At 49.6% G+C, this 12,723-nt stretch overlaps 1 protein-coding gene across 2 annotated transcripts in view; it reads right to left on the bottom strand.

Annotated features, from left to right (window-relative positions):
• Positions 1-4,387: 4,387 nt before the first annotated feature.
• The window catches only part of LOC145363348 (plexin-A1-like), a 506,974-nt gene continuing 498,638 nt past the window's right edge, over positions 4,388-12,723 (bottom strand). For both annotated transcript variants that reach the window (XM_080218652.1, XM_080218653.1), the window contains exon 32: positions 4,388-4,525. In XM_080218652.1, the coding sequence (XP_080074778.1) occupies positions 4,430-4,525 (96 nt within the window). In that variant the 3' untranslated portion in view covers positions 4,388-4,429. The remainder of the gene's footprint in view (positions 4,526-12,723) is intronic.

The raw sequence follows: 12,723 nt of genomic DNA, 5'->3' as shown, positions 1-12,723 counted from the left end.
CAACAACCTGCCTCATTTTGAAATTACTCCAGTTTTATGACTCGGGGGCAATAGATATTTGGACATGGTGACCACACCCAAAAGTTAAGCAATTACATTTTAAAAAATGGGGACCGTGCGCACCAAACTTCTCAAGTGCCTCAAGACACCTCCAGCCCACTTGTTTTTGAGGCTGGCCAAATCCTTTAGACAAAGACAAGAGGAGTTTGAATAAAATGAACACAGTCACTGGAGGCCTCAAAATCATGTCTCTTTTTCCTTGGTGAGAATTTCTAATATCGCAAGATTAAAAAAAGTGGCAGATCCCGTCAGCTGGCTCACGTCACATACCCCCCACAACCAGATAATTTATCCAGTAACATTTACCTAATCGTTTAAATGCGACATGCTCTCTTTAAATATCCATCTCAGCAGTTTATCACCCTCCCAAATGCATTAATGGTCCCAACTTCCCGACATGGGTGGCACAGTGGTTAGTGCCGCCGCCTCGCAGCTCCAGGGACCCGGGTTCGATTCCCGGATTGGGTCGCTGTCTGTGTGGAGTTTGCACGTTCTTTCCAAGTCAGCACAGGGTGCTCCGGTTTCCTCCCACACTCACGAGATGTGCGGGTTAGGTGCATTGGCCGTGCTAAATTGTCCCCTAGTGTTCCTGGATGCGTGGGTTAGAGGGATTGGCAGGGTGAATGTGTGGGTTTGTAGGGGTAGGGCTTAGGTGGGACGGTGCAGATTTGATGGGCCGAATGATCTCCTTCTGCGCTGTAGGGATTCTATGATTCCAGATCAAATGTTACTCGCAGTAAACTACTCTCTTTACACTTCCCCGCACCAAGGTTCAAGGAGAGATGCATTCATTTGAGCTTTGGTGAGCAGCCTAAACCATTTGTGATTCACGGCATCCTACACAGGCACTCTCCAACTCAGAATTAACACTGCACTTACACACGGGGCATCACGGGTTTGGGCTTAACATTTTGACAGAAAGGCAGCACCTTCGATACGGCAGCACTCCCTCAGTGCTGCACTGTTGTGTCAGCCTGGGTTTTGTACTCAAGTCTCTGAGAGCAAGGCTGGGATTGTCTACATCAAAGGTATCAACGCACTAGGGCAGCCCGGTAGCACAGCGGTTAGCACTGCTGCCTCACAGCTCCAGGGACCTGGGTTCGATTCCTGGCTTGGGTCCCTGTCTGTGTGGAGTCTGCATGTTCCCCCCATATCTGTGTGGGTTTCCTCTGGGTGCTCCGGTTTCCTTCCACACTCCAAAGATGTACGAGTTAGGAGGATTGGCCAGGCTAAATTGCCCCTTAGTGTCAGGGGGACAAGCTAGAGTAAATGCATGGGGTTATGGGGATAGGGCCTCGGCGGGGTTGCGGTTGGTGCTGAAAGGCCCCCTTCTGCACTGTAGGGCTTCCACGATCTTAAAGGGAGATACTATGGATTGGAGCAGGTATTTCGCATTGAACTTGTTTTGATAACACCCATAGGGTGGGATTTTCCATTCGCGCCGCGGTGGAATTTCCAGCACCGGCAGGACTCTCCAGTCCCGCCGATGTTTACGAAACTTTGCCGGTGCACCCGTCCTGCTGCCCGGGGTCTCCACCGTGGGGGTGGTTGCCGTTGGCGGGAACCTGCTGATAGGAAGGGCTGGAAAATCCACCCAGGCTGACGCTCAAAATTCTTCCTGCTCAGAAAATTAAACGGGAAAGAGTTTCTCCAAACTTTGCACTCTCTAAAAAAAAACACCAACTGCCTGAAAGCAGAAAACCCATCAATAAGAAATGATGGAGAGAACAGCAGAGATGGTTTCATTCATAAATTATGTATCACCTGGAAGGCTTTGAAGATCAGGCATGGAGTCTGTCACCTTCTGCAATGGTTTAAATCATCTGGGGAGATTGGATGATGAATTTTACAGACTACCTATCCCCTTATTGGCCCTGGGTTTCTGTTTCCTTTCTTTGCCTCTCCCAAGGACGCGAGTTGTTTAATTATTGTTTCAATTATTTGTTTTATTATTATTATTGTTTTAATTCATTCTTGAGACATGGGTGTCACTGGCTGGGCCAGCATTTATTGATGTGGAGATCCCAGCGTTGGACTGGGGTAAACGCAGTAAGAAGTCTCACAACACCAGGTTAGAGTCCAACAGGTTTATTTGATAGTAATCTCACAAGCTTTCGGAAACGGTGTTCCTTCCACACACCTGACGAAGGAACAGTGTTTCTGAAAGCTTGTGGGATTACTAGGAAATAAACTGGTTGGACTTTAACCTGGTGCCACAAAGAACAAAGAACAACACAGCACAGGAAACAGGCCCTTTGGCCCCACAAGCCCGCGCCGCCCATTTTAACACTCAGTGAGTGCCTCATTCCAATCCTTCTTCTACCTATGACTTTTGTCTACATCTAGTGGACTCCACAATAAAGGGGTGCAAATTTAGGGAATTATATGTGCGCCAGGTTAAGGGAGATCCAATTTAGGGACAATTTATTAACACCAATCAGCCTGAAAGCGCGTTTTTGGGCTGTGGGAGGAAACCGGAGCACCCAGAGAAAACCCACGCAAGCACGGGGAGAATGTGCAAACTCCCACAGACACCGTCCCAAGCCGGAGATCCGACCCGGGTCCCTAAGTGTTGTGACCCTTCTTACAGCATTTATTGCCCACCCATAGTTGCCCTTGAGATGAACTGCCTCCTTGAATCCCTGGACGGCATGGTAGCACAGTGGTTAGCACCGCTGCTTCACAGCTCCAGGGTCCTGAGTTCAATTCCTGGCTCGGGTCACCGTCTGTGTGGATTTTGCACGCTCTCCCCATGTCTGCGTGGGTTTCCTCCCACAGTCCAAAGGTGTGCGGGTTAGGTTGATTGGCCATGCTAAGAAATTGCCCCTTAGTGTCTAGGGATGTGTAGATTAGTGGGTATAATATGTAGGGATATGGGGGTAGGGCCTGGGTGGGATTGTGTTCGGTGCAGACTCGATGGGCCAAAGGGCCTCTTTCTGCCCTGTAGGGTTCAGTGATTCTCTGCAGTGCTGTGGGGTGACCCACAATGTCGTTGGGGGGGGGGGATTCCAAGATTTTGACCCTTTGTTCCTTGGTAGACGTTGGGCGTAGATTAAGGAGAAGGTTCTTGCCTTATCCTTAACACTCTCCAATAGGAAAATCACAGCCCCATTCACGAAACACTAGCACACTCTTCCGGTTTTAATGTTTCAAGAGATTGTAAGGAAATGGAACGCCAAAAATGGTCTTTTAAAAGGAGCATGTCAGGCCTAACCCTTCCTGCTCACTGTGTCCCCATCGCCAGAGCAAACTGCAATGAAGCTATTCGATTTCCTCAGTCTCTCTCCTCCCCCACTCCCCTCTCGCACCTCCTCTCACCCACTCCAGACGCCAGCAATCCACGGGTTAAAATTTCGGAACATCTCTCAGCACCAAGTGCCTTCAGCCACCCCCACAAGGCCCTGTCTCTCTCTGCGTGTGCTTTGTCACTATTTCACGCTCCCTCTCTCGCCCTCTTGACGTCCTTGCCAATTCCTTTTCGATAATTTCCTCCCCCCCGCTTACCTTTTTTATTATTTTTTTTAGACCTTTTTTTATCACCGTCACTAGGCATGTTACACTTAAATTATAGCACAAGTTTCAACTAACAATTATTTCACTAAAGAACATTCAAATGAAAACAATGGCACAGAACACAACCTTTTGGAAATTCATATCAAAGCTCATGGAACTCAGTTCTATATCAATCTTTTTTAAAAGTGGAAACACTTCTCTTTTTTCATTTTTTTTTCTCTTCTTCCGTTTTTTTTTTCTTAAATTGTAAATTGTGCAAATTTTAGCAGTAACACTAACTGTTTAAGAGGAGAACAGCAGTTCGAGTCCCAGTGTCTCGTATGACCCAGAGTCTCCTCTCCCCCGTGCGCTCCTTCCCCCCATCCACCCCGCTCCCTCCCCCCCCCCCAAATCCCGCACGCTCACGTGACCTACCTCGCCACGCGGCTGTGGGGGCTGAGGCGGGGTGGGGGGGGGTTGGTGAGGGGGGCGAAATCTACCCACCGCGGATACATCCGTGCCGCGGGATCGCCCGGTTCCACAAACCCCGCCGGCCCATTGTGCACACTGCTTGATTCACGCTTCTCCACGCAACACCACCCCCCCCTTCCCCCTCCGCTTCCCCCTCCCCACCAAAAATCCCCACCCTCCCTCCCCACACAACCCCCCCACCCCCACAACCCCAAACTCTCGCACGCGCAGACGCACTCAGTCTAGACTTCTAGGCGCAGACGCACTCAGTCTAGTCTTCTAGATGTCAACCGAGCTTCTTCTCACGCGCCCCCCCTCCCCCCACCCGCTGCACCCCACCCCAGCTCCCCCCCCCTCTCTCCCCCAGTGATCCTTCCTCCTTCTTCATTCCTGCTGTGGTGATGTCTCAGCTGCTACAGGACATGGCATCAATCACTTGTTCTAGCTTACTCCGCAGTCTCTGCCTCCTCGCCTGCTCGTCCTTCTCCAGTGTGGACAAGATCTGAAAGAGAGGTAAGGATGGGCAAAAATACTCGTCAACGGGTACACGACAAATCACGGTTACGCAGCTCGGTAAAGGCCCTTCGGCCCATTGAGTCTGCACCAACAGACGTTAATGATTAATGTTTATTAGTGTCACAAGTAGGCTCACTGCGATGAAGTTACTGTGAAAATCCCCCAGCCGCCACACTCTGGCTCCTGTTCCGGTTACACTGAAGGAGAATTTAGCATAGAACATAGAACATTACAGCGCAGAACAGGCCCTTCGGCCCACGATGTTGCACCGACCAATTGAAAAACAATGACCCTCTAACCTAAACCAAACCCTTACCATCCATAAACCTATCCACGGATCTCTTAAACGCCCCCAAACTAGGCGCATTTACAACTGCAGCAGGCAGGGCATTCCAATCCCTCACCACCCTCTGGGTAAAGAACCTACCCCTGACATCCGTCCTATAACTACCACCCCTTAATGTAAAGCTATGCCCCCTCGTGCTAGCTTTCTCCATCCGAGGAAAAAGGCTATCACTGTCCACCCTATCTAAACCTCTAATCATCTTGTATGTTTCAATAAGGTCTCCTCTGAGCTGCCTTCTTTCTAACGAAAACAACCTCAAATCCCTCAGTCTCTCCTCATAGGACCTCCCCTCCATACCAGGCAACATCCTGGTAAACCTCCTCTGCGTGGGCCAATGCACCCTAACCAGCACGCCTTTCGGACTGTGGGAGGAAACCGGAGCACCCGGAGGAAACCCACGCAGACACAGGGAGAACGTGCAGACTCCACACAGACAGTGACCCAAGCCAGGAACTGCACGCAGATCTCTGGAGCTATGAGGCAGCACAGCTAACCACTGTGCCACCGTGCTGCCTGCACGATAGTCCCATTTTCCTGCACTTGTCCCATATCCTGGAATGTTATGTTTCAAGTGCTCATCCAAATATTTTTTAAAGGTTGCAAGTTTTCTAGCCTCCACTACAGCAAGGTACAGTGGCACAGTGGTTAGCACTACTGCCTCACAGTGCCAGGGACCCAGGTTCGATTCCCGGCTTGCGTCACAGTCTGTGTAGAGTCTGCATGTTCTCACTGTGTCTGCGTGGGTTTTCTCTGGTTTCCTCCCACAGTCCAAAGATATGCGGGTTAGGTGGATTGGCCATGGTACATTGCCCCTTAGTGTCAGGGGGACTAGCTAGGGCACATGCATGGGGAAATGGGGATAGATAATTGCTTGGACTCCGGTCAGTGCAGACGCGATGGGCCGAATGGCCTCCTCCTGCACTGTAGGATTCTATGGTTCTGTAACTACCTTCCCAGGTGGTGCATTCCAGATCCCCAGCACCCTCTGAGTGAAAAGCTTTTTCTCTAGTTCTCTAACTCCCGCCCCTTGTCCCAAAACTCGTGACTTCTATGTATTAGCATACAGTGAAAAGTATTGTTTCTGGCACACTATACAGACAAAGCATGCCATTCATAGAGAAGGAAATGGGAGGGTGCAGAATGTAGTGTTACAGTCATAGCTAGGGTGTAGAGAAAGATCAACTTAGTGTGAAGTCGGTCCATTCAAAAGTCTGACGGCAGCAGGGAAGAAGCTGTTCTTGAGTCAGTTGGTACATGACCTCAGACTTGTGTATTTTTTCCCCAAGGAAGAAGGTGGAAGAGAGAATGTCCGGGGTGAGTGGAGCCCTTAATTATGCCGGCTGCTTTGCCAGAAGTGTAGACAGAGTCAACGGGTGGGAGGCTGGTTTGCGTGATGGATTGGGCTACATTTTGTAGTTCCTTGTGGTCTTGGGCAGAGCAGGAGCCCATACTAAGCTGTGATACAACCAGAAAGAATGCTTTCCATGGTGCACCTTTAAATGTTGGTGTGAGTCGGAGCTGACATGCTAAATTTCCTTAGCCTCCTGTGAAAGTAGAGGCGTTGGTGGGCTTTCTTAACTATAGTGTCAGTATGGGGGGGAACCAGGACAGATCATTGGTGAGCTAGACACCTAAAAACTTGAAGCCCCTCAACCAAGGGGACGAGCTGCTTCCATTCCACCCTGTCAATGCCCCTCATAATCTTATACATCTTCATCTTATCCCCTGGTGCTGCTGCAGAACTGTTTTTTCCCTACAGTTTAGTTTTGGGGGCTCAGTGGTGACGTCACTAGATTGTCAAACCCACAGGTAAAAACAGGAAATGCTGGATAAACGCAGGAGGATTGTGAATCTAGAGGCTCAGGCTAATGTTCTGGGTAGATTCCCACCACTACAGCTCACAGTGCCAGGGACCCAGGTTCGATTCCCGGCTTGGGTCACAGTCTGTGTAGAGTCTGCATGTTCTCACCGTGTCTACGTGGGTTTTCTCCGGGTGCTCTGGTTTCCTCCCACAGTCCAAAGATGTGCGGGTTAGGTGGATTGGCCATGGTACATTGCCCCTTAGTGTCAGGGGGACTAGCTAGGGCACGTGCATGGGGAAATGGGGATAAATATTTGCTGGGACGGTGGGATATAAATTCAACTAATTCATTCGGAAATGCTGGAATTGAAATTAGCCTCAGTAATTGTGACCATAACAAACACCACAGATTCTCCGGACGCTCAGCTGGTTCTCTTCCTTCAGGGAAGGAAATCTGCCGTCCTTACCTGGTCTGGCCTATATGTGACTCCAAAGCCACGGCAGTCATTAAATGCCTACGGTGCAGAAGGAGGCCATTCAGCCCATCGAGTCTGCACCGAGCACAATCCCACCCAGGTCCTATTCCCATAACCCCATGCATTTACCCTAGCTAGTCCCCCTGACACTAAGGGGCAATTTAGCACGGCCAATCTAACCTAACCCGCACATCTTTCCTCCGGAGTACCCGGAGGAAATCCATGCAGATGCGGGAAGAATGTGCAAACTCCACACAGACAGTGACCCGAGTGGAATCCGGGTCGCTGGCGCTGTGAGGCGGCAGCGCTAACCGTTGTGCCACCGTGGTTGACTCTGAGCTGCCCTCTGAACAAGGGCAACTAGGGATGGACAACAGATGCTGGTCTTTCCAGCAATGGCCATGTCCCAGGAAAGAACTTTTTTGAAAAACCTTGCCTCAGCCGTACCTAAGTAGAAAGTCGTGGGGTCAAGACCCATTTCAGTGTGGGACTGAGGGAATGCCGCAGTGGTGTCTGCTCTCAGGTTAGAGATTAGACCAAGGCCCTTCTCAGGTGGATATAAAAGATTCCATGATTTTGAAGGGGAATGTGGGGAGCTCTCGCTGCAGGCCTGACCCACATTTATCCTTCAGTCAATATCCCAAAAATAAAGATTACCCTGTCAGTGACTCGTTATCACTGATTTTCCCCAAATTACAGTTTCCACACTTTAAAAAGTGATTGGGTTGACTGTAAGGTCCTTTAGGGGCTGCCTGAGGGTGGGAAAGACGCTCGGGAAATGCAAATTCTTCCTCTTGGTTTACTGAAGTCAGCACAGAGAGAGGGGCAGGGGGGAGGGGGAGAGAGGGGCAGGGGAGAGGGAGAGGGGGAGAGAGAGGGGCAGGGGGAGAGAGGAGAGATAGAGGCAGGGGGAGAGAGAGGGGCTGGGGAGAGGGGGAGGGGGAGAGAGAGGGGCAGGGGGAGAGAGGAGAGAGGGGCAGGGGAGAAGGAGAGGGGGAGGGAGGAGAGAAAGGGGCAGGGGGTGATGGGAGAAAGAGGGGCAGGGGAGAAGGGGAGCGGGGAGAGAGAGAGGCAGGAGAGAGGGGAAGGGGGAGGGGGGAGAGAGAGGGGCAAGGGGAGAGGGAAGTGAAAGGGGCAGGAGAGAAGGAGGGGGGAGGGGGAAAGAGAGAGGCAGGTGGAGGGGGAGGGGGAGAGGGCAGACAGAGGGGCAGGGGGAGAGGGGAGAGAGATGGGCGGGTAGAAGGGAGAGAGAGAAGTGGGCGAGAGGGGAGAGAGGGGGCAGGGGATGAGGGGAGAGAGAGGGGCACAGGTGACAGAGAAAGAGAGAGAGAGAAACAGAGATAGGGAGAGCAGCAGAGAGAAAGAGAGGGAGAGAGACAGAGACAGAGAGAGAGAGAGACAGAGACAGAGAGAGAGAGACAGAGACAGAGAGAGAGAGAGAGAAAGACAGGGAGAGAGAGAGAGACAGAGAGAGACAGAGACAGAGAAAGAGACAGAGAGGCAGAAGGAGACAGAGAGTGAGATAGAGAGACAGAAGGAGAGAGAGATAGAGAGAGAAAGAGTGAGACAGACAGAAGGAGACCGAGAGAAAGAGACAGAGAAAAAGAGAGAAAAAAAGAGAGAGAGAGGGAGAGTGCGAGAAGGAGAGAGGGAGAGTGAGAGAAAGAGACAGAGAGAGAAAAAAAAGAGACAGAGAAAGAGTCAGAGAGAGACAAAGAGAAATAAATGCATTGTGGCCATACTGAGAAAATCAAATGCAGAACATGGAGAATTAAAGGAAACATTTGCTGCTGTAAGTTGTTGTGTCTTCACTTAGGGAAGCCAGGATCACGAGTTCAGGGGTTGCAGCCACCAGTGTGTAACAGCAGGATGACACCCTGCGAATGTTTAAAACTGTCTCCCGAACCCCGCCCCCCCACCGTGTGAGAGACACAGTGAGGACCTCCTCCCTCTCTCCCTCGCCATGATCCCCCCCACCCCACCCTGCCCCCAGCCTGCTTTCCGACTGGAAAACCCACCCAGCTTAATATCTGCCAGTGTGTGATCAGGACTGGTTACAACAGCTCAATGGTGGCTGATGGGGAAGTGCCGGAAGATTGGAAAATGGCTAATGTTACACCGTTGTTTAAGAAGGGTGCCAGGCAAAAGGCAGGGAATTATAGGCCGGTTAGTTTAACGTCTGTTGTAGGTAAAATGTTAGAATCCGTCATCAAGGAGGAAATAGAGAGGCATCTTGAGAGGAATTGCTTGATAGAGCAGACGCAGCACGGTTTCCTTAAAGGGAAGTCGTGTCTGACAAATTTACTGGAGTTCTATGAGGATGTGTCTAGGGCGGTGGATAGAGGAGAGCCGGTGGATGTGGTCTTTCTGGATTTTCAGAAGGCGTTTGACAAAGTACCTCACAAGAGGTTATTGCAGAAGGTAAGGGGGCATGCAGTTGGGGGTAGGGTGTTAGCGTGGATAGAGGACTGGTTGTCAAATAGGAGGCAGAGAGTGGGGGTCAATGGGTGCTATTCGGATTGGCGGTTGGTGACTAGTGGAGTGCCCCAGGGGTCGGTGCTGGGGCCTCAGCTATTTACCATTTATATAGATGATCTGGAGGAGGGAACCGAGTGTACGGTGTCGAAATTTGCTGATGACACCAAGATTGGTGGAACGGCAAATTGCGTGGAGGGTGTGGAGAGTCTGCAGAAGGATCTAGATAGGCTGGGCGAATGGGCCAGGAACTGGCAAATGGTATTTAATGTTGGCAAGTGCGAGGTGGTCCACTTTGGTAGGAATAATGGTAGGAAGGACTATTACTTATGTGGCGAAAAACTGCAGCATGCGACGGTGCAGAGGGACCTCGGGGTCCTTGTGCATGAGTCGCAAAAACCCAGCCTGCAGGTGCAGCAGGTGGTCAGGAAGGCGAATGGGATGCTGGCCTTCATAGCGAGGGGGATTGAATATAAAAGTAGGGAGGTCTTGCTGCAGCTGTATAGGGCATTGGTGAGGCAGCAGCTGGAGTACTGTGTGCAGTTTTGGTCGCCGCACTTACACAAGGATATTTTGGCCTTGGAGGGAGTGCAGAGGAGGTTTACTAGGCTGATACCGGAGTTGAGGGGGTTGAGCTATGAGGAGAGGCTGAATAAACTAGGCTTGTACTCGTTAGAGTTTAGAAGAATGAGGGGAGATCTCATTGAGACGTAAAAGATGATGAATGGGATGGATAGGATAGAGGTGGAGAGACTCTCCCCGCTCAGAAAGGACAGTAGGACTAGGGGGCACAGCCTCAAGATAAAGAGGGGGCGGTTTAGAACAGAGTTGAAGAGGAACTTCTTCACTCAAAGGGTGGTGAATCTCTGGAATTCTCTGCCCGTTGAGGTGGTGGAGGCTGCCTTGCTAAATATTTTTAAGACGCGGGTTGATGGGTTTTTGATAAGCGAGGGGATTAAGGGTTATGGGGAGAGGGCGGGAATGTGGAACTGAGCCACAACAGATCAGCCATGATCTTATTGAATGGCGGGGCAGGCTCGAATGGCTAGATGGCTTACTTCTGCTCCTATCTCTTATGTTCTTATGCCAATTAGATAGAGAGAGCAAGCTTGTCAGGGCCGCAATCAGTCAGGGCAATGGGTGCTTTATTAACCATTTCACTAAGTTAATCATTGCGTTCAGCACTAGGGTAATTAAGACTGCTTCCAGCAGTCAGGACTTTCCATCAATATCTCCACAGGTTCTGCCTTTGATGCAGTGTTTTCACACTTGTGCCGCAGATTAATGACAGGCTTCATGTACAGATTAAATTCTGCCTGTTGACCTCTTTTCGTGAAACTTGGAAACTACACGAGAAACTGCGCTGATATAGTGTCCTTAGCTTCGTAACGCGGCCCAAGATCCTTCTCTGGACCTTGATTTGATTTATTATTGTCACATGTATTAGTATACAGTGAAAAGAATTGATTCTTGCGTGCTATATAGACAAAGCATACCGTTCATAGAAAAGGAAAGGAGAGGGTGCAGAATGTAGTGTTACAGTCATAGCTAGGGTGTAGAGAAAGATCAACTTAATGCGAGGTAATTCAAGTCTGATGGCAGCAGGGAAGAAGCTGTTCTTGAGTCGGCTGGTATGTGACCTCAGACTTTTGTATCTTTTTCCTGGTGGATGAAGGTGAAATGGAGTATGTCCAAGATGCATGGGGTCCTTCATTGTGCTGGCTGTTTTCCCAAGGAAGTGGCAAGTGTAGACAGAGTCAATGGATGAGAGGCTGGTTTGCGTGATGGAGTGTAAACAAAGTTTGACACTAAGCCACATGAGGTATCAGAGCGGATGATAAGATCAGGGGCCATCCTTGGAGAGACAGCCCACCAACGCCTCTACTTTCTCAGAAGACTAAGGAAATTTGGCATGTCAGCTACGACTCTCAGCAACTTTTACAGACGCACCATAGAAAGCATTCTCTCTGGTTGTATCACAGCTTGGTATGGGCTCCTGCTCTGCCCAAGACCACAAGAAACTACAAAAAGTTGTGAATGTAGCCCAATCCATCACACAAACCAGCCTCCCACCAATTCACTCTGTCTACACTTCCAGCTGCCTCGGAAAAGCAGCCAGCATAATCATGGATCCCACACACACCGGATATTTTCTCTTCCACCTTCTTCCATCAGGAAAAAGATACAAAAGTCTGAGGACACGTACCAACCAACTCAAGAACAGCTTCTTCCCTGCTGCCATCAGACTTTTGAATGGACCTACCTCGCATTAAATTGATCTTTCTCTACACCCTAGCTATGACTGAAGCACTACATTCTGCACTCTCTCCTTTCCTTCTCTATGAATGGTATGCTTTGTCAGTAGCGCACACAAGAAACAATGCTCTTCACTGCATACTAATATCCCGATAATAAATCAAATCAAATAAAAATGATTGTTTGTCAGTCTCAGATTTGGGGATATGGAGGAAAGGTGGGTGTATGGAGTTATGTCAACCATGATCTCATTGGATGGTGGGACAGGCTCAAGGGGCTGAACGACCTCCACATGTTCCTGTGTTCTTATAACCACATAATTTGAGGCAGGGTTAAGGCAAGCAAACGCGATTCAAATGAGCCTAGAAACTAAATCAGAAACTGTATCAATCAAGGGAAGGGAAGCTGCATTTGTATAGCACCTTTCACCACCCTCTACATTGTCCTCAGGCAGACAAAGTATTTCTGAGGTGTAGCTTCTGTTGTAATGTAGATTCATCCAAGACACTGCTAATTAACACATTCATATTGTGCCTCTTCCAGAAATAAAATGCACATGAATTATTCAGTCGAATAACATTAGCTGGAAACCTTCGCCAAACCTTGGAACGTCAGCCCATTAGCATATTTCACAATACCATTCCTCGTCCTAGATCACTAATTTTAGTCAGCCGGCTCTCCTTCCTTCTGATGGCTGTCATACTTCCAACCGCCCAAAAAAGTAAAGCTCAAAAAGATACGTTCCAGAGAGAGCCCAACTAAATAACACAGCCCAGATCCGTGGCTGGTCACTCTTTACAGTTTCTAAAGTGGGCATCAGTTTATTTATC

Source organism: Carcharhinus amblyrhynchos, chromosome 3 (assembly GCF_965287045.1).
Source record: "Carcharhinus amblyrhynchos chromosome 3, sCarAmb.v2.hapA, whole genome shotgun sequence".
NCBI lineage: Eukaryota > Metazoa > Chordata > Chondrichthyes > Carcharhiniformes > Carcharhinidae > Carcharhinus > Carcharhinus amblyrhynchos.
Note: the sequence above shows the minus strand (reverse complement) of the source record. Positions and strands in the feature narration are given on the sequence as shown.